This window comes from Megascapheus bottae, chromosome 19 (assembly GCF_031878675.1).
Source record: "Megascapheus bottae isolate mThoBot1 chromosome 19, mThoBot2.hap1, whole genome shotgun sequence".
NCBI lineage: Eukaryota > Metazoa > Chordata > Mammalia > Rodentia > Geomyidae > Megascapheus > Megascapheus bottae.
In genome coordinates, this window is record NC_143527.1 from 28,927,720 (window position 1) to 28,950,182 (window position 22,463).

The 22,463-nt window shown below is 34.9% G+C and overlaps 1 protein-coding gene across 1 annotated transcript in view; it reads left to right on the plus strand.

Annotated features, from left to right (window-relative positions):
* Ccdc178 (coiled-coil domain containing 178) overlaps nucleotides 1-22,463 on the plus strand; it is a 287,520-nt gene that overhangs the window by 18,877 nt on the left and 246,180 nt on the right. Inside the window, exons 3-6 of the mRNA XM_090353276.1 lie at nucleotides 5,866-5,925; nucleotides 6,399-6,470; nucleotides 13,686-13,825; nucleotides 17,437-17,459. Of these exons, the coding sequence (XP_090209402.1) occupies nucleotides 5,866-5,925; nucleotides 6,399-6,470; nucleotides 13,686-13,825; nucleotides 17,437-17,459 (295 nt within the window). The remainder of the gene's footprint in view (nucleotides 1-5,865; nucleotides 5,926-6,398; nucleotides 6,471-13,685; nucleotides 13,826-17,436; nucleotides 17,460-22,463) is intronic.

Genomic DNA, 22,463 nt, shown 5'->3' on the forward strand with positions numbered 1-22,463 from the left:
TTAATCCTATTCACTCACAAAACTCAAGGTAACACTGTACATGCCTTTATCATGTAGAGAAAGGAATATGACACAGGATGCAAATCAACAGCTGATTGAGGAACAGCAAGGGACAAACTGTATTGGAAGGGACAGGAAACTTCCCTTTCTAGTCAGGCTCTATCATCCTCCAGATGTGTTCAGGAGTCTGGAAGTTACTTGCTCTTACCTTCCTGGATGTCATGAGCCATTTGTGGTCAAAAACTTTTCAGCTACTTTGTCCTCCCTGTTGCTTGGAGGATGGGACTGAAATTTCTAAGCCTCCAATCACCAGTGGATTTTTCACCCAGCCTCCATCTTGAGTCTGGTCAGGCAGCCCTCAAAGTCACCTCATCAGAACAAAACTCCTCTGTCAGGGAATGTTTAAACTTTGTGTCAAGGGCCAGGAGCAGTGACCAACATGTGGATTTTTCACTATTTTCCCATGAACACTTGACTTTTGTTAACTCTTCTAAGAATTTTATATAGCTTTAGCTTTTATATATTGGTCAATGAACCATTCGGGGTAAGTTTTGTACAGTTTCACATAGAAATCCAAACTTACTCTTCGGCCTGTTAATATCCAATTGCCTCAGCAACTATTTGTTGAAGAAAATATTGTTTCTTCCCATAAACTATCCTTGATACTGCTGTGTAAATCAACTGTCTCCAGATTTGATCTTATTTCTACAATTTCGATACTGTTCCATAAATATATACGAACACCAAAAATTCTATTCCTATTCTTAGTATTTTGTTGGCAATGGGAATTGAATTCAGGTCTCACAATTGCTAGGCAGATGCCCAAACACTTGAGACATTCTGACCAACCCTTTATCTATCTATCTATCTATCTATCTATCTATCTATCTATCTATCTATCTATCTGATTTATTTATTTATTTATTTATTTATTTATTTATTTATTTATTTATTTATTTTGGTGCTGTTCCTAGAGCTTAACCCCAAAGCTTGGGTATTGTTTCTAAGCTAGCTCTATCTCTTTTTTGGTAGTTTATTCCTAAAGACAGGAAAATAAATTGGCTTCAAACCATGGTCCTCAGAGCTCATCCTCCTGAGTAGTTTAGGATTACAGGTGTGGGCTACTTGTACCTGATTCATTTGTTCTTTTTAAGATAGGATTTAGTTTATGCCTAGTTCATTAGGGTGTATACCCCTCCTACTGTGTTTCCCTCTGTCACAGGGATGGCAGATGCCTACTAGTTCCCAGCCATTGAACATCTCCTGGAACTGGCAATGACAATTTTGTGTAACCATGCCAAGCCATTAATTAAAATGAAGTCTCACAAACACAGGTGCCTGTGCTAGCCTTGAACTTCTTTGCTCCCCCTCCACTTCCTGAGTAGATTTACAGGGTTAAGTCAACATGACCAAACTGTTGTAGTATTTTTAAAACCATGAAGTATGGTACTCCTGCTCTTGTTTTTCCTCTTCTCTTTTTAAAATTAATATACTTTCTTATTATAAAAGTGATCTGCAGAGGGATTATAATTACATGTAATGAGTATATATTTTTTTCTGTATCATTTTGGCTAAAGTGAATCTTTTTCCATGTCCATGCAATTTTTAAGATCGGTTTGATAATTCCTCCTGGTTAATTTCTTTCTTTCTTTCTTTCTTTCTTTCTTTCTTTCTTTCTTTCTTTCTTTCTTTCTTTCTTTCTTTCTTCTTTCTTTTTTTGTGACTCATGGTGCTGGAACTATCCCTGAGCTCTTCAGCTCAAGGCTACTGCCCTACTCTTGAGCCAAGACACACTTCCCGTTTTCTAGAGGTTAATTGAAGATAAGTCCTTTTGTGCCCTGGCTGGTTTTGAACCTTGATCCTCAGACCTCAGCCTCCTGAGTAGCTAGGATTACAGGCATGAGTCACTGTGCCTTGTTCTTTCTGGTTAATTATTTAAGTTTTTTTTAATGGATGCCGTGGTTCATGTGTATAATTCTAAGTATTTAGAAAGCAGAGTGCGGTGGATTACACTTCAAATTCAGCTTAGATGCAAATGTCCCAGAGACTTCATCTCCAAAATTAATCAGCAAAAAGCTGAACTGGAAGCATGGCTCAAGTTCAAGCTAGCTTTGGAATTTGATCCTCAAATCTGAGTCTCCAGCTTAGCTAGCGTTCCAGGAGTAAGCCACTGGTGCCATGCATTGGGTTTCAGTCAATTTTTTGAAGTAAATTGTTCACATAAATTTTACTTTGGTATTTTGTGCCTGTGCACACAGTACTTTAGTCAGATTGATGCCCTCAGTTGTTTTCACTATCTTTATTTTTCTTCCTCATTGTTCAAAAGCCATCAATGAGTGCAAATGGCAATCTACACACGCAGTACATATCCCTATTGCTTACTCTCTTACATTCTCTTTTCCTCCCTCTGTTTCCCAATCCTGCAATTCTCATAGTTAGAAAAACCTACAACTCTCTCTCTCTGTCCATATATATATATATATATAATGCACCATATGTCTATATTCATGTACATGTTATTTTTCTTAGCCTAGATTAGTTTTCTCATGTCTACTTAATATTTCATTATCTCTTACTTGAACTTCCTGATGATGAATTGATCATCTTCGATGTTTTTTAGCTTACAGAAATGGAAACTGAAGCCTTCACATATTATTCCTTCATATTTTATTCCTATTTAGCAAATGCAACTGTGCAAGCTTGCTTTGTGAATTTCTATCTTGATTGGAAGAGGAGAAGATCATCCTTTGCAGATAGCATTAAATTATTTAAATAATGTATGATTATATATTATAGTTCATGCTGAGTGTTATGCTTTTAGAGTACATGAAGGGATTTAAATTCTGGCCATCTATCAGGGTTTCATTTTGGCATATTAATTTGCTGATTAAAGGATTTTAAAGAGGCCCTGCTTGTGGTAACCTAATATGTGCTAGATACCATATATCAATACCAGTTACATGAGGAGCAGTATTTCATGCAAATCAATGTTTTTAAGTGTCTGAATATTATTCAAATTGTTGTGATAACTAATTAACCTTAGTGGAGTTATTGGTCCATTGATGAGATTCTCTCCATCCTTCAATTTCTCTCATTCATTCAGTTGATACTTTGCTGTCTGGGTTATATGGAAAGATATTAAATGTACAATGGCTATAAAATGGAAACTTGCCCTGAGCTTATGAAATGTATTCACTGAGGGAAAGAAATACCATGATTGATGATGATGCTGGTGATGTGGAAAATGCAGGATGGATGTTGAATTTTATGATAGTGTTTCTGCATTTCCTGTATTAATTTCTTACTTTCTATACTGTTATGATTAGATAATTCTCATGCCAATTGATTTTTAAAGGCATCTTTGAAATATTCCTAACATTGTTTATTGACATCTTATCTTATAGTTTCTTCTATTGTTTATTTTTTTTGTCCCTCATGGGACATGAACTCTGGGTTTGGGTGCTGTCCTTGAGCTCTTCAGCTCAAGGCTACCACCCTACCCCTAGAGCCACAGTGCCACTTCCGGTTTTCTGATAGAGATAAGAGTATCATGGACGTTAGTGCCCAGACTGGCTATGAATCTTGATCCTCAGATCTCAGCCTCCTGAGTAGCTAGGATTACACCAGTGAGCCACCCCGCCCGGCTAATTTTCATTTATTTGAATGTCTGGCTCTTGTATTGAATAAGAACTCTTATTCTCTCTTCAGTAATCTATACTTTTGTTTCTAGCTACTGACTTGTTCTACTATATGATTTTTTCATAATATCAACAATAATGACATTCATCTATTCACAAGGCTTTGGCTACCTCACTACTACAAATGCATGCATGCATGTATTTGCTGCCATTTTTCAACTTCCTATCATTTTATTGTCAACTTAAAAATTTTAAAATATTAATTTAAATTAAATATAACTAACATTTTGTTAAGTAGGTAAAATTAGATATTCTATAACATTTTATAATTTTCTCTATACAAGAGCATCATGGTTAACATATCCCAGTAATATTTTGTACATTTTTAACAAATGTTTTAAAACTTAGATATAAATATTAAATGTGTTTCCACATGGTTGGCATTTTGGGGTTATAAAAATTTTGTTTGGTTTATTTTAGTTGATTTTTATATATTTCTATATGTCCATATACAAATTTATATAAAAACAATATATATCAGTCTATATTTATTCTTCTATTGCTATTCATTCATTATAAAAATACCATTCACTATATTTTGTAAACTTCTATTAATCACTTTAATTTTGGTAATGGAAATTCTCTAGTGATGCAGTTATACTATCTCTAAATAATTTTAGTTTTCTCTTCAAGCATCATAGTTATTTTCTCACAGTGTAATTCTAATCATAAAACTGGCAGGTTAACACAACACTAATTTGTTAATTAATTAATTTTATTTTTATTATAGAGGTACTATACAGAGAGATTACAATTCCATGGGTAAGGTAATGAGTTCGTTTCTTTTTGTACAGTGTCTTCTGCTCTCTCACTCTCTCCCAGTACCTCTCTCCCATCTCCACTTCTGTTAATGTCCACTGAGATTCATTGCTGTACTTTTTCACCCTTTTTCCCTCCCCACAGCCCTTCTGAAGTCATGCACTGAATATATCACAGAAAAGGAAAAGAACACAGAATTAGTAAAAATTAAAGACTTACTACCTTATGAATGTAACTGTAATCCTCTATATGTCACCCTGATAATTTATAATAATTAAATATATAAGATGATAATAAAGACTATAAGGTAAAAAGAAAAAAAATAAAAATGTGAGGCCTCTTGTTTCCCTATCTTGGAATTCATTTCTATGTGTATATAATTTGATACAAGCATATTGTGTCACACAACCGTAATGCCTTGGTGTTTTTCTTCCAGGTGCATCCACTTTTGGTCTCCCTGTGCGTGATTGTCTAGAATCCTGTATAGTTATCATATCCCAGTGTATTGTTGTTTGTCCCTCTGAACTTGGCTTACCTCACTGTATTTTGGTTGCATCCACTTCCTGCATTATCTTTTCTGATGGCTGTGTAAAAATCCATTGAGTATAGGTACCACTCAACTATTGTGGGGCATCTGGACTGATTCCATGTCTTGGCTATTATGAGCAGTGCATCAATGAACATGGATGTGCAGATGTCTTTACCATATTCTGGCTCATGATATACAGGGTAGATGTCCAGTGGTATGGCTGGGTCATAGGGAAGATCTATGTGTTTTTGTTTTTGTTTTTGTTTTTTTTGTAGGCCATGTTGCTTGAACTCATCCTGGGCTCTATCCTTGAGCTCTTCAGCTCAAGGCTACTGCCCTACTCTTGAGCCAAGCCCCATTTCCCATTTTCTAGAGGTTAATTGGAGATAAGAGTCTCAGGTCCTTTTGTGCCTGGTCTGGCTTTGAACCTTGCTACTCAAATCTCAGCCTCCTGGGTAGCTAGGATTACAGGCACCTGTCTATATTTAGTTTTTTGAGGAACCTGTAAGCCCTCTGTTCTGAGTGGCTATACTAGTTTGCATTTACTTCAACTGTGCAGTAGGGTTCCATTTTTCACCACATCCCTGCCACCATTTCCCAATATTATTCTTACAGTGCTGTTGTGTTTTATGTTTCATGTATAATATAGTCCTGACAAGAGAAAATCTTTATCAAAGTTCTCCTGTAAGCCCTGAACAAGGAACCACTGAGAAAACTTCTATCAATGTTATTCATCCATTTGGAAGTCATAATGTCATCTGCAATAATTTCCAGCTTTCTTTGTTCTCTATGGCAAACATTCTTTAAGAGATACACTTGATCCTTTCATATTTCCTCTAAGGCATATTTTCATTCCTATTTTTAATCTCACTATTATAGGTAAAACCTGTGAGGAAATAAAGGCTATCCGAGAGAGTGCAAAAGGGTTTGTGCAGACAGGTAGGTCCAAAACTGAGTGTTCCCATCTCTATTCTGTCATGTATTCACTTTCTTAGAGAAAGTACAAATGTGAAAAATAAAAATGCCGCCATCCTTCTCTTTCTAATATTTTCTGTTCTTTGCCTTCTGTGTCTCCTTTGCTTATTCTGACTATATGTACCATAACTTAATTCTGTTGTAATATTATTATTTCTTTAAACCTACCTTTGTGTTCAGAGTCACAATTATTTTCCTAGTATGATATATATTTTTATATTTGTGCATTTGCTTATGTATTTATGTATATTTAGGTAGTTATACATTGTTATTCCCAAGAAAATAGTCTTCAAGTTAACTACAAACGTAATTAAGCCACAATGACAACAGCTGAATGTTTTCTATAATATTTCTTGCCTTTTTTGTATACTTTGTTGATTATGTATAAAAATCTGTTTAACTGTGTTTTAAAGTATTTGTGTTTCCTATTTATTAAGAGTATGGATGGATGTTACTTAATACCACCCCAAAAGTTCAATATTTTGACACTAAAACTACCAACACTGAAGGTAAGAACTAAAGTTAAGTTATGTAGTAAACTGACCAATCTATGTTTATATTCACTTACAAGTTTCTTATGTCGATGTTTTTTAATAGGAAATCAGTCCTATATATTGTAAAAATAAAAGTGACGCATAATGTTAAGAATATGCAATTATATCAGTAATGAATTGTTAATAACTAATTTTAGACTTGTAATAGTAGTGGTTATATAATCTCAGAAATATATGAAATTAAAAACTGACAGGCACTGGATATAAAGCCCTTCTGAGTCTCTGGGGAGATTTTTCTTAGAAGAACAAAGGACTAAAAGGAAATATATTGGGGGTATATAATCCAAAATGAAGACAACCTTTAATGACACTTTAAAAACATCATTTCCACAAGAGCTTATAACCTTGTAGGTGGGAAAAAAATCAAGAAATATACACATTTCATTTGTAGGAGCTCACAGTTAATTCTTCTCAGTTCATTCTACTGCAAAACTTTATGAAAGGGTTAAATTATGATTTTGGAAAATTTCTATTTGGGATTTTTAGTTTAGCAGAATAAAATTTGAATATATTACCATTACCATCTATTTCTGTCAAGAGAAACCTTGAATAGCAGTTTATGATCTTAGGTTAAAGTTTATTGCCTGTGGTTAGATATAGGCCATAATTAGTTATGGCTTGGTTTTTTAAGTAGCAAATGAATGATGTATGAGCCAATTAATATTCAAGACACTGATATCCATGTGGTAGTATATAATGCAGAGGTATTGAAAAATGTATAATCTTTCAGGGCAAATAACAAAACATATATATCATAATTTATAGTTTAACATAAAATTATGGTTTTATAGGTGACAGCCAGAAAGACAAAGACTATCCATGCCAAATGAAAACACAGACAAGAGAGGAAGCTCTATTTGTATAACCTCCAGGTGTAAAGAATAGGTTTAATAGATGAAAGGAGATTTTAACTGAATCTTAAACCCTGAATTTATATACAAAAGAAACCTAAGGACTTGATTTATGCAAGCAGGCCAGGATGTGTCAAAGAACAGGATAAGTAGCAGAACAGGAGAAAGATAAATTTCGTGGGCAGTGTATAAGATGGCTTCAGAAATGTGCAGAGTTGATTAACAAAACTCCAAAGATTGATGCAGTCAAATAATGTCTTGAATTTTGTGATCAAAGTATAAACCTTATTTCTGTATTTCCTACCTCTCATCCTAAATATATTTATGTAGCAATGTTACATGATCAAATGCTTGTCTCACCAATTCTGTATATATGCAGAATTATTTGGCTACAAGATAATATATGGAAACAGTTCAGGCTTGTAGTGAGAAGGGCCTGATCTATGAAGGATCAAGACATATGAAAGGTAATAGAAGGAGATTATAGGATCAATAGATAAACATTAAAAAAGAAATAAGATTTGTAGCCTGCCTAGTCTCTATAGGGAATGTAGGTCGATACTTGAATTAAAAATTGAATCTTTGAAAACCATGTAACTATTTCAGACTTTGGCAACAGGAAGAGACAAGGAGAAGCAGGTTGTTGGCAAGGTGGATCAAACTTAACAATTTCCCAGTTACTTGTCAGGCCCTCAGGTCAGCCCTACAAAAAATTATCAAAACCATATCTCAAAAACCATGGCAATGCCATACCTGTGGCCCAAGATATTCAAGATGAAGAAGTAAGAGCATCACTAGCCTAGGCAAAAGTTCAAGGCTCTGTCTGAAAAATAAGGTAAAGCTCAAAGGCTACGGTCCTCGCTTAAATAGCAGAGTGCTTGATTAGCAAATGTGTTCAATGCCTAGTACTCTGGAGAAGAGAGAAAAAAACAGTTGTGGTGAGAGGAGAGCTTAACTGCTTTTGCAGTTTACCCACTGGTTGGAATGTTTGTATCTGACCCTGTGGATATTTGTGAAATCCTATTAACCCCATACCACATTCACTTATATTTAGATTTACATTCCAAAATTTAAAATAAATATAGATTTCTGATTCTGGTAGCTTATGCTTGCTATCCTAGCTACTCAGGAGCTGAGATGTGAGGATTTTGATACAAAGCCAGGTAGGCAGAAAAGTCAATGAGAATCTGTCCCCAATTAACTAACAGAAAACCAGCAGTGGAGCTGTGGCTAAAGTAAGAGAGTCATCACCCTGAGTAAAAGATAGAAAGGTCAGGGACAGTACCCAGGACTGGAGTTCAAGCCCCAGGACCAAAACACACAAAGAAAATAAATAAATATGATTACTTCATTTGAAGATTTAGGAACTATCTGTATTGATGGTGTCTATGTCAGAATTTTGCTCATTTTTATTGCATGGTAGTATTCCCCAGAGTGAATATTCTGCCATTTCTTTTTATATTTAGCTACTAACAGAAAATTTTGATTTTTGTGATTTGGAGCTATTATTATTAAAACTATTTTGAAACAGTCTTTATGGGAATAATTTCTTATTATAGGTAAATGCATAGAATGGTATGTCATGGTATGTGTGTACTTTTGTAATAAATTGTTGAACCATTTTTCAGAATTTGTACTGTTTTTCTCATCTCTACAATGTCTGCATCAGTCCCAGTTCTTTTTCACCCTCACTAATATGCAGCCTGTCAGTCTTCCAAGTCATAGGCATTATAGTGGGTAGAAAGTGATATTGTATTGCTGATTGAATTTGCATTTTCCTGATGGTTAGTGATATCACTCCACATTTCATTTGCATTTGTACATTGTCACACATAGAGTGTCCAAGCCTGATTTCCATTTTCTGAATAGTAGTTATACACTTTCTCTACATTTTATAGATAATAGTCATTTCTCAGCGAGTTTGGAAATCACACATCAGATTGTACTCTGTCTGGGTTTTAGGATCCTTCCTTTCTCTGTTTTGTTTTCTTTTGTTCCCTTCTCTGAAGATTCAAGATGGTTCTATTGCTCAGAAGACTGGTTCTTTCTCTATTTACAGATCTGCCCAGCTTTCCACTGTGTCCAGGTTTTGGAACCACAAGTTGGGGAATTTTCTCTCATAGAGACTGTGGTGATAATTAAATTCAACCTCATGAATTTGCCATTCTTCACAAACCCAAATCTGGCACTGTTGATTTTCCAATCTGAAAACAGTTGTCTCATATTTCTAATCCAGATGCAGGGTTGTTAATAGCCAGCGAACTAAGTCTACACCCACATCTCTTTTTGTAGACAGTAATGGAAATATACTTAATGAGATTTATGAATAAAGTTTCCATAAGATGGAGAGCACATATTCCAGGAAACATGACTAGAGAAACTGAGGAAATTATCCATACATTTGTTCAACAATTTTCAATCACTGCACATAGTTCTTCTCTCTAAAGGCTGTAAAACTTCAGTGGAAGGTGCACAGAGAAGTAGATCAGTGCAAAACAGAAAAATACAGCATGACCATTTCTGACTTAGAAAGATACAAGATGCCATAGGTTCTTCTCATATCTTGAGAGATTTTTGAATTCCTCATAAAGATAGATCTTAATGTAGAGATTGTAATTTGAAGACCAAAATTAGGATATGAGAATATTGTGGCTGCTGGTTATGAGTGGTTCATTCGAAAACATGCTCATCATAGCAGAATTCAATATAAAACAGCTTCAGGAAGTGGTCTCCAAAAGTATTCAGAAGATCTATGATTATTGGAAGGAAGTAAAATTTTTGAAATTGAAGATTTTTGAAAGGCTTGGGGGAACAGTAGTAAGCAAGCACTGGAAAGGGATGTGCATATAAATGGAATTTGTTCAGGGGAAAGGAACTCAATCATCACCAATTCCTGACTTTTTGTTCACATAGTTCTGAATGTTCAGTGATAACTGACCTTAACAATGTAAGTTTCATGAAAATACAATAACTTCAAAATTACTGAGAGGGATTTAATTCAGCTGCCATTATAATGAAGGGATCTTTGTGCATCACAACAGAGCCTTAGAATGGGAGTTTACATTATTTCCAGACTCAAGATCATTCTTTTAAACTTTGAAAGAAAATCAAGATGTTCAAGAGACACAACCTGGTGAGATATCATGTTTCTAAAAACATAATGTTGAAGTATAGTAAAACAAATGGCGTGATGTATATAAAAATAATATATATATATATAATGAAGTGAAGAAAAGTAGTGAAAAAAGGTTAAATTACTGGGGCTCATGAATAAATTATATAAGAAATTCATTCAACAAGGAGAGTTGAATTTATAAACTATATTTTGATTTCATTTTCTTATATAATCGTCTGTGCCACACTTTTTCCCCTGAAAGGACATTTCATGTTTCAGTCTCAGCAGAAACTCACCTCTGGCTTACAGTCAGGAGGGCCTCAGTTTTTGTTCAATGTTTCTCAGACAGGAAGCTGGATTCAAGGACATGTTCAAGGACAAGGAAAGTTCTGCCTCCACTTTATTCTCAAATACGCTAACCATTTGTGCACAGGTCACATAATAAGGAGCTCCATAAATTTATGTTTGAATGAAGCAATTCATTACATCAAAAACAATCTTACACAATACTCTATCAACATGTTCATCTATCATCTATCAGATGCCCAGACACTGAATAAGTTTTTTATTAAAGATGCACAGCTAATTATCAGTCAAAAACAAAAACAAAATATGGACATCTAGTGCAGGGATCCTTGATGATACTATACTGACCTTAAATCTATAAAAATGGAAAAGAAATAAAAACTATTAAGTTACAAATGTCTTGCATTGGAATAAAACAGCAGTAAGAACTCAAAAATTTTTGCACTGTCTTGTCCTATTTATGATGTCATAACTGAACAGATTTTAGTGCAGATTTAATTTCAAAATATTTTGTTTCCACTACTTGAATATATGTAAAATCCTAATCCTAAACCATAACAGTGTTGTGGAAATCAATTAATATTTACTGAAATTGATAGTCAAGAAAACTATAAAATGAGTCATTACTATCCTACATGTGCTTTTTCCTACATCTAATGAAACAAAATAAATATTTGGATTATAACAGTAATGGCCTGTTTATGAAATGTGCATTGAAACTTTCTGAAAATCTTCCCTGTAGGGAAGTCCTTGTCAGCATGTGTGAATGAGAGATCAGTGGGTGATTTTTACTAGCTAGTTCCTTGAACCTCTGACTATTACTGATTAAAAAACTATATATGTGTGGCTGGGCCCAGCTGTGGCTCAAAGGGGAAGGATGTAGTCTTGAGCTGAAGAGCTTAGGGACAATTCCCAGGCCCAGAAAGGTGGAATTTATCACACATGATGTATTCTTAACATCTATTTTTAGAATATGGCCAATGCAAACTAATACATATTTGAATGGCAGTAGTGATATTGTTTTATCAAATACTCAGAAATGAGCAACATGGAAATGTTATGAAATATATTTTAAGATTGCTTCTCCTTATATTTCTGTACTTTAAAAATAGTAAAAACAATTTTCATAGTATAGATAATACTTTATAACTTGTGAGATGTAGTATAAATTCAGCTCTCTCACAAAATAATTCTGTGGACAGGACATTACATTACTTCTCTAAACCTTGATTTCTTCATCTATAAGATCTCATTTCATAGGGCTTTTGTGAGGGTTATGTAAGAATTTGACATCAAAATTGCCTAACTTTGGGCTACATAGTAAGTTCATGGAAAAGTAAGTTTGGTCTGTATAGCAAGACTGCTCTTCATCCCCAATCAAAAAGAGAAGAAGGAAGGAAGGGAAAAAAAATAAAATAAAACAAAAGCATCCAGGTGTCTGTAGCTCATGCCTATAATTCTAGCTTACTCAGAATGCTGAGATCTCAGGGTTAAGATTTGAAGGCAGTCTAGGCAGAAAAGTCCATGAGACTCTTACCTCTAATTTGCTGTCAAGAAGTGACAAATGGACCTGTGACTCAAGTGGTAGAATGAAAGCCTTGAGTAAAAAAGCCAGGTGAGAGCTTGAGACCCTGAGTTCAAGCCCTAGTGTTAGAAACAAAAAGGAAGGAAGGAAGGAAGGAAGGAAGGAAGGAAGGAAGGAAGGAGAGGAAAAAAGGGGAGGAAAGGGAGGGAGAAAGTGAGGGTGGGCACAAGCACTTAGTTTAGCCTTCTTCTGACTCATATCTTAAGTCAGAAAATAAAATCAGTATGACTCATAAAATTGTTAGTCAGTGATATATAGGAATGTACATATATATATATATGTAACCAAATGACATTTAATAGAATGAACTCTTATTTATAAATGGCACAGATATGTTTTCATAAAGGCTGTGGTTTTGAAATATCATCTAAATGACATATAAAAAAGTGCAATTTAAATGATCTTGAGGATGTTTCTTGTCTCTGTGGGCTGACATTGAAGCAAAAAGAACATCATTTCTCTATTCTCCAAGGTCAGCTGAAATGAGGAGACCATGCAACTCTCATGGACGCACTGAATATATTTTGTGTCTTCCATTTAAGCTCAGTGATTACCACTATGAACCAGATCTGTAGAGTCTTCAGAGTCAAAAGGACTGAGAGTAAGCACTTAGGTGGAGTTTCATGGACAACTTTGCTCTGCTTCTGCAACCTTCAACTGGTTCAGGACATGCCAGGATTAGAGTCACTGAGGCACATCGGACTGAGTAGATTTTGTGATGAATGTATCTTGAATGCTTTAGTGAGAACATCAATCACTCTTTGTATGAGACTCCAATTTTCAGAAATGGAAGAGAGAAAATGAGGTTATTATGAGGATGAAGGAGACTTGCTATTATTTATTTCATTTTTTTACCAGGAGAAACCCATGCTGGACTGAAGGAAGAATTTTTCCAATGTGTGAGTGGTTGAGTGCTATTTATATTGGAGGATGTGTGATCTTTCTGAAGGACGCATTTAAAATACGTGTTGAAATTATTTTTGGGGATTAAGGATTTACTTTAAAAATGAACTAAATACTGCCTGTCATTTTTTTTAAAAAAAGTTTCCTAAGGTTATGAATAAACACTTCTGGCTTTTTGTTGGTTAACTCAAAAGAAGAGTCTCTTGGACTTTCTTGCCCAGCTGGCTTCAAACTGTCATTCTCATCTCAATCTGTTAACTAGTTTGTATCCTGTAATTTTTGACCTAACGATAAAAGAAATTTAAGAATATTAGTACTTGTAAAGCAGAATATTTCTTTTTGCATATCACAAACATCAAGACATGTTTGTACATAAATGCTGACACTTTCACTGTCTGTTGTACCTTCAGAGGTGGGCAAAGGTGTCTACTTTGGCTACCCCAGTCGCCGCCACAGCTGCTCTCAGGTGAACATACCAGCACCATGTGTCACCAAAACGATTTCACACATTGAAGATGTGGAGTCAAAAATATACGAACACTTGAAACAAGTAAGGAGATACTGATGATGTTAATATATTTATAAATTCTTTATAGCTGGACAATGTCTTGTTTAAAAGTCATGGAGCATTATTGTGAATGTTTTGATAATTGGTATAATTTTCATTTCTTTTCAAATGTGAAATTCTCAACTAGACATTTTGACAATCTTAATCCAGAAGGGTGAAATAACCTTATTAAGTGCATTTTTTATTTTTTTCTTCCATATATTTTTGTTGTAAATAATACAAGGGTTACATTATTCACCAAATAGAAGATGCATTACTTCACATACATTGATACCCTTTCTCATATCTTGGTCCCCATTTCCCTCCCCCCACCCCCGCCCCTCATCTTGTTTTCCACCCTTCCTTATTCGATTGCAAATAACCAAATACACATATATCTAATACATCAGATAACAAGGTGAAATACTATAACAATATGAGATAACCAAGGGACAGCAAGAGAGATGAGAGATAACATAGTACATTAAGGACAACAATCACTCATTATATGGCTTTTGTTTCTATTTTCTGGAGGTCCTTTCACTTAGCATCATACTATATGACCTTATGTATCTAGGTTTTGTTCTATTGTAAATCTCTACTAGGAGAGCCAAAGTTTTTTACTGATTATGATAAATGAGGGAAGCCATTGAGCCTATGTTCCTTTGAGTCTGGCTTACTTCATTTAATATGATTTTTTCCCCTTATCTGTTTGTTCGTTAGCCAGAGACAATAATACTAAGTAGTATTTCTATAAGCCAACTTGACTAGTAAATAGTTTTCACTAGACTGTCTCCACAAAGTAGCTAGATAAAAGTAGGACAGGAGGCGTGGCTCAAACCGGCCATCCTAGTCACACTCTGAATTTATAATCTACTACAGGTGAAGGCAAAAGGAAAGAAAAGATCTACATGAGAACCATACCCCAGGAATTCCACATATTAAATGTAGCCATCTGAGTCAATGGTAAATAAAGAAGAAGGGCAGAGAAAAGAGATTTATTCTTTGGCCTGGGCCACTGCAGAGAGAGGAAACAATTCAGTTGGTCCATCTTCATTAGGCTGTGGAGTGCAGATACAGACTTTAAATTAACACACAAACAGAATCTGAGAATGGAGAAGTGGATATGCATAATTACTGAGCATATGGCCTGATTGGTTATCTCAGCAAAGTTCTGGAGAAGTTGTATCACTGTCATCTCCAAAGAGAAAAATAAACTAAGTCACAGTTACCTGGTGGTGGCCTGACCAGAAGTGGCTCTGCCATCCCTCTTTTCTCTATCCTAGCCTGTAAAGACATTATTGATCCCTCTGTCCTTATACTTCACAGCTAATGCCTTAAAAAAAGACCAACATGAAAGTGGGGGCAGAAGGGTCAAACTTTTTTCTGCTTTTTTAAAATTGTTGTCCCAAGTCTAACAATATTCTCTCACCTCCTACAGAGCAGCAACTTATTGAATATGTTTTTCCTTTGGCCATGCTCACTTTTATATTGCTAGATTTCAGATGTCTTCCAATGTTAATGCAGAGTGAATTTTGCCTGTGTGTGTGCTAGTTTTATAACTATTACTGTTTTTCAACAAATGCGGTTTCAGTCCTTGTTACACTTTCTTTTTTTTTAAATTTTTTTTATTGTAATTAGTAAAAGGGTTACATGATATTTGCCAGATAGAAGGTGCATTAATTCACATACATTGATACCCTTTCACATGTCTTGGTACCCATTTCCCTCTCCCCCCTTAAAGTTACTTTATAAAGTGAACTCAATCACATCAAATACTTCCCTGCTTCTAATAGTGAAGAGTAGCAGGCTATAAAATCAACCCTCAAAAATCAACTGCCTTCCTTTACGCCAACAGTGAGAGGAACGAGGCAATAATCAGGAAAGAAACTCCTTGTTACACTTTCATGCTTGACCAAACTCTACATCTTAGACAGATCTTTGATGTGATTAGAGATGTATTCCTGAGATGTAACTGCATTCTGGGGATGGATTATATACAATTTATATAGTCCTTCAGTAGTATATTTGATTATCATCTACTTATTCACACATACCACTATTCCTTAGGAACTCCATAGAGAAGCATTAAGCTGTCTTAAAAGAATTTGTCCATTTGTCTCTCTTAAGTAATACTCTTCTTTGCTTTGTTTTCATTATCAATATAATGCTATCATATTTTAACTGGAAGTATTATCTAAAATATATATCTAATGAGTTGTTAGTTACATGGTTTTCATTTTTGGTATGTATGTGTTTGACCAAATTTTTGTTTACTATCAAAATTGGGCCAAACTCTGGAGATCAAGCATTAGGTCTAGCCAATTGCCACCACATGCTAAATAAAGAGAAATGGTGGAAAACAAAGGAAGGAGATTTATTACATGGCATCCTTGGAAAGACAGAACTGCAATATTTCTTCAGTCCTCTTTGGGGGTACAAATATTGACTCTGGGCTACATAAGAATAATTGAGGGCAGAAGGAGGGAAAGATATGCAGAATTGAAACAGTTACAGGTATAGCCTGGTGGTAGATGTTCTGAACATTTTTAGCTTTTTTATTCATGATGATACAAAAAAAGGCATTGCCTATCTGGGCAGGGAGTTCTTTTGTCACAGATGTTTCTCAGTAAAGTCTTTTCTTCCTGAAGTCTAAGATGATCATAAAGTAACTGCCACAGGAAACTACTCAGATCCAAAGTGGGGAGCTGCATGCCCAGCTTTTAGCTAATTCACAGGCCCAGCAACAACAACAACTTTTTTTTAAATTGTTATTGTAAAGGTGAACAGAGGGGCAACAGTTACATAAGTCAGATAATGAGTACATTTCCATTTGAATGGTGTCATCTCTTTCTTTGTTTTTACCAGTTTTTCCTTCCCAACAACTCCTTACAAGTTGTGTAGTTCATTTTCAGCACAATATCTAGTGAGCATCACTGCTACATTTGCTCATCCTTAGTCCCACCATTTCTGTGTCCTCCCCAAAACTCCCCTAAAAGATAAACATCTAAAAATACAGAAAATAAAAACAGCAGCACAGTAGGAAAAAACAAAATGAAAAACAATATAAAAACAATCTCCTGTTTCCATTTCTTAGAATCCATTTTGATAAATATCATTTCATAGAATCATATGTATGTAGCTATTGAGCCTTTGTGATCCACTCCTAAGAATGTCCTCTTGCTTGTGCTTTGGGGAATTTGTGCCTATTACAGTTCTCAGATTGTTAGTATGTATCTGTAAGACATAATGCCTGACAAAGGATGGAAAAGTAAATATTTGTGAACTTCTATATAATTTTGTATTTATCATGTCTTTGGGAATTAGCATCAGTTGCACTGGCCCTAAATTAAAGAATAAGATTTAGAAATGAACAGATGAAAGGTTAGAAAAATAGCAAGTAAGAATAATAATAAGAAGAAAATAAGTCAGTGGGAGGAATATGTACAAGTTTGAGCATCAGTGAAAGGTGCGAAACATAAGCAAAGTGCAGTGGACATATGAAGTAGAGAACTAACAATTTTTATGAATGAGTTCAAGCTTATGTGAATTTTAACAATTATTTTTTCATATGATTTATATTAAATACTTATTGAGGTTTTTTATTTTGACAGTTTGAAACTTCTCTTGAAGAATGGTAAGTAATGTTCTTGCTTCTTTTATTCATTAATGCTGAGGTTTTGATCATCTCTAATTGACCAATTTAACTTCAAAAAAGCTAGGAAATTTTGGGGGGAGGGTAGGAGGGAAATGGGGACCATGTCATGAAAAAGGGTATCAATGTTTGTGAAGTTATGTACCTTCTATCTGGTAAATATAATGTAACCCTTCTATTAATCACAATAAAAATATTTTTTTAAAAAAAGGATAGGAAAGTGAAAGTAGGATTATTTACATTAATATTAAATCACATTTTAAATATAAAAATCAGGACTATTTATAAAAAAATGATCCCCCTCTACCCAGCACCTATGAAACTGGTAAAAGAAAAAAATCAGTTTGCATTAACATTTGCAGAAATCTGAAATCTTATAAAACAATTAGAATACCAAAGGAAAAATATATTAAATATGTTTCTGTCCTGCACAGGAAAATCCCTATAGCATTATGCTCAGATCTCTATCAGAGGTGGCCTAGAAGAGAGTATTCCACACTTGCGATGTATATTGCTAGAGTCAAAGGAACAATAGGAACCTTATTAGCAGGGAAATATCAATATTTTAGAAATTTATGCCTATTTCAGTGCTAGACTGGACATATTTGTAATACATATGCTTGAAAAGGAGACTATGGAAAATGAAATACTTCGATATAATTTTGTATTCTGTATTCCAGGTTTTTTTGGAAGATTTTTTTTTTTAATTTTATCATCAGGATATGTATAGAGGGGTTACAGTTACATTTGTCAGGTAATGGATACATTACTTCTCAATACCCCTTCTCATTTTTTTGTCTCCCTTTTTCTCCCCCACCCCCTCCCACTCATCTTGTTTTCCTCCTCCCCTTCATTATTTCAAATAAATAAACAAACATATATACAACATAGCAGGTAAGAAAGTCAAATACAGTAACATCAACAGATTAACCATAAGTGAAAGAAAAAGAGAAAACAAATAACTTCACATAGTACATTAAGAGCAACAATCACAAAGATAAACCTCTTGACCAATCTGAGAGCCCCATGAAGGCCAACACAAAATTACTTTTGTTTTGCTTTAGGTGAACCAGTTTTAGAGCTGAAAGCATTTAAAGGCATGTATGTATCAAAGCACAATGGATAACCACTGAAACACACACATTAGACGCAGGAAATAGAACTAGAACAGCAGTATGGAGGTTGGGGTATGGTTTCCAAGGCTTTAAAAACACAAGAAAAAAAACACCTTTTTTAAAAATGAAAATTTTGAAACAAAATTAACAGTGAAAAAGAAAGCATAATGAATATTTTCTAGGCAGAGGAAAATAGGCTTTTACACACAAATAGTGAAACAATGAGGATAATATGTTAATATTTGAAATAAGAAATAATAGAGCTGTGAGCCAAGTGGCACATGCCTGTAATCCTACATACACAGATGGGTGTTTGGAGAACCAATGTTTGAAGCTGGCCCAGGCAGAAAAATCCACTAGTCAACATCATCAATGTAACTAGTAAAAAGTAGTGGAGGTGGAGGTTGTGTGCGTGTGTGTGTGTGTGTGTGTGTGTGTGTGTGTGTGTATCTGAATTGGTAGAGGACCAGATGTGAACACACTGGTAGGGGAGGAGATGAAATTCTGTAAAATATGTTTGAAGAGATATTATATAACAAAAGAGAATGTCAAATTTTTAACGAATTAAAAATAAAGATAATTGATGGTATTTCAATAAATATCACTAGCCTGTTACTTCTCTGAAGAGAATAGACAAATATGCCTTATTTTATATGATTTTATGTATGTATAACACTTTCTTAAATATGTTGTAGTAATTATTGAATAAAAACTATTAGTGTAATGAAGCGTTTATTCTGATATTTTGATTTTTAAAATTTGATAAAAATTCCCTGATAAAGGGAAAAAAATTAAACACAGTTTAGAAATTTTTATGATGAGAAATATTCCATTCAACTTATAGTACCTCATTTGGAAAAATACCTTTTTCCTTTCTTTTTTTATTAAAGAATTTATTAACGTTGATTTGTACATAGTATCTTTTTCATATAATTTTTATTGTAATTAATAGAAGGGTTACATTACATTCGCAAGACGGAAAGTGCATTACTTCACATACATTGATACCCTTTCTCATGTCTTGGTCCCCATTTCTCTTCCCCCCCACCCTTATCTTGTTCTACCCCCTTTCCTATCCAATTTCAAATAACCAAATATGCATATATCCAATATACCAACAATTACTCATTATATGACTTTTGTTTCTATATCCTAGAGGTCCTTTCATTTAGCGTCATACTGTATGGCCTTATGTATCTAGGTTTTGCTCTATTGCAAATCTCTGCTAGAAGAGTCCAAGGTTTCTACTGATTATGGCAAATGAGGGAAACCATTGAGCCTATCTATGTTCCTTTGAGTCTGGCTTACTTCACTTAATATGATTTTTTTCTAAGTCTTTCCATTTCCTTACAAATGGGGAGATGTCATTCTTTCTGACAGCAGCATAGAATTCCATTGTGTATAAATACCACATCTTGTTGATCCGCTCATCAACTGAGGGACATCTGGGTTGGTTCCATATCTTTGCTATGGTAAATAGTACTGCAATGAACATTGCAGTGCTAGTGGAGTTAATCTGTCCTTGTTTCTGGATGATTGGGTAAATGCCAAGTAGTGGAATTGCTGGGTCATAGGGGAGCTCTATGTTTAGTCTTTTGAGAAACTGCCATACTGCTTTCCATAGTGGTTGAACAAGTTTGCATTCCCACCAACAATGTAGTAGTGATCCCTCATGGCCACATCCCCTCCAGCATCTATTATTATTAATTTTCTTGATCCTGGCCATTCTAACTGGAGTGAGGTGGAATCTTAGAGTTGTTTTGATTTGCATTTCTTTTATGACCAAAGATGTTGAGCATTTCTTCATGTGTCTATAGGCCATTGTTATTTCTTCTTCAGAGAAGATTCTCCTTAAGTCTTTGGCTCATCTTTTGATGGGATGGTTGTTTCTTTGGAGATTAGTTTTGGAGTGATTCAATTTTTTGAGCTGTTGATATATTTTACATATGAGGCTTTTGTCTGTTGTATGGTTAGTGAAGATCTTCTCCCATTCTGTAGGCTTCCCACAGCTATGTCCTTTGCCCTACAGAAGCTCTGCAGTTTAATACAGTCCTATTTATCCAGCCTTTCTCTGATATATTGTGTTTCTTGGTCCTTATTAAGAAAGTTTTGACCTGTGCTAAGGAGGCCTAGTGTATCTCCTATTCCTTCTTGTAAAGTTTTCAGTGTGTCGGCTTTTACCTCCAGGTCTTTGATCCATTTGAAGTTAATTCTAGTGCAGGGTGACAAAGAAGGATCCAAGTTTAGTTTTCTGCAGGTGCTTAACCAGTTCTGCCAGCACCATTTGTTGAAGAGGCTGTCTTTCTTCCATTGTATTGTTTTGGCTTCCTTATCAAAAATTCGGTGACCATAGGTCTGTGGTTCAATATCTGGGTCCTCAGTTCTATTCCATTGGTCTTCAGGCCTGTTCTTGTGCCAGTACCAGGCTGTTTTTATTATTATAGCTCTGTAATAGAGTCTAAAGTTTGGTATTGAAATTCTTCCTGCGCTGTGCTTTCTGCTAAGAAGTGTTTTCGCTATACGGTGTCTTTTATTATTCCATATGAAATTTTGGATTGCCTCTTCTATTTCTTTAAAGAATGACATTAGGATATTGATGCGTATTGCATTGAATTTGTAGATAGCCCTTCCAATCCATGAGCATGGGAAGTTTTTCTATTTTCTCAGTTCTGTTTTAATTTCCTATTTCAGTGTTTTAAAGTTTTCATCAAAAAGGTCCTTTATATTCTTAGTTAATTCCTAGGTACTTTATTTTCTTTGAAGCTGTTGCAAAAGGAGTCGCTTTCCTGATTGTTGCCTCATTCCTCTCACTGTTGGCATAGGGGAAGGCAGTTGATTTTTGAGGGTTAATTTTATACCCTGCTACCTTTCCAAAGTTTTGAATCAGCTCAAGGAGCTTGGGAGTGGAGTCCATAGGGTTCTTTAAAATGAGAAACATGTCATCTGCTAAGAGGGAGAGTTTCACTTCCTCTTTCCCTATTTGGAACCCCTTTATGCTTGCTTCTTGCCTTATTGCTCTGGCTAGGAATTCTAATTGTTGTTGACTTTAATATACCACCCTCACCCATGGACAGATCAACAAGGCAAAAACTCAACAGAGAAAACCTTAAATCATATTGTAAATGACAATTTAACCAACAAGTGTTCAAGAAGGTAATCTCTATTTAAAATCACAGGGACTTAGAATTTAGAACTTAATCAAAATTAGGCTAAGGGTTTGTATGTCATAGAAACATTAATTTATGAAATAAAACATTATGTCTATAGAGTCATAGGTTTTTATATCTATATAGTTAAGTTTTTTTCCATTGCCATGTCCACAGCATTGGGTATGCAGATATTGAGTCCTTGCTCTTATAGTCTTTGGATTAATTAGCCACATATTAAGGATACCATGCGCCTTTTGTTCCTTAGGTCTTAACTTGTCTCACTCAACATGATTCCCTCTAGATTTATCCACTTCCGTGCGAATGCCATTATTTTATCTTGTCTGTTGGTTATGTACAATTCCGTTGTGTATATAAACCACATTTTTTGTATCCATTCATCTGCAGTAGGGCATCTGGATTGTTTCCATTGCCGGGCTATTTTGAATAGTGCAGAGATGAACATAGCTGAGCAGGTATCCTTGTCATATCTTCAGTCATGATGTTCAGATAGATGCCCAGAAGTGGTATGGCAGGATCATAGGGAAGGTATATTTTCAGTTCTTTAAGGAACCTCCACACTGCTTTCCAGAGTGGCTGAACTAGTCTACATTCCCCCAGCAGTGTAGTAGGGTTCCTTTTTCTCCACAACCCCGCCAGCAGCTGTCATTGTCTGAGTTCAAAATGTTGGCCATTCTTGTTGGGGTAAGGTGGTATCTTAGGGT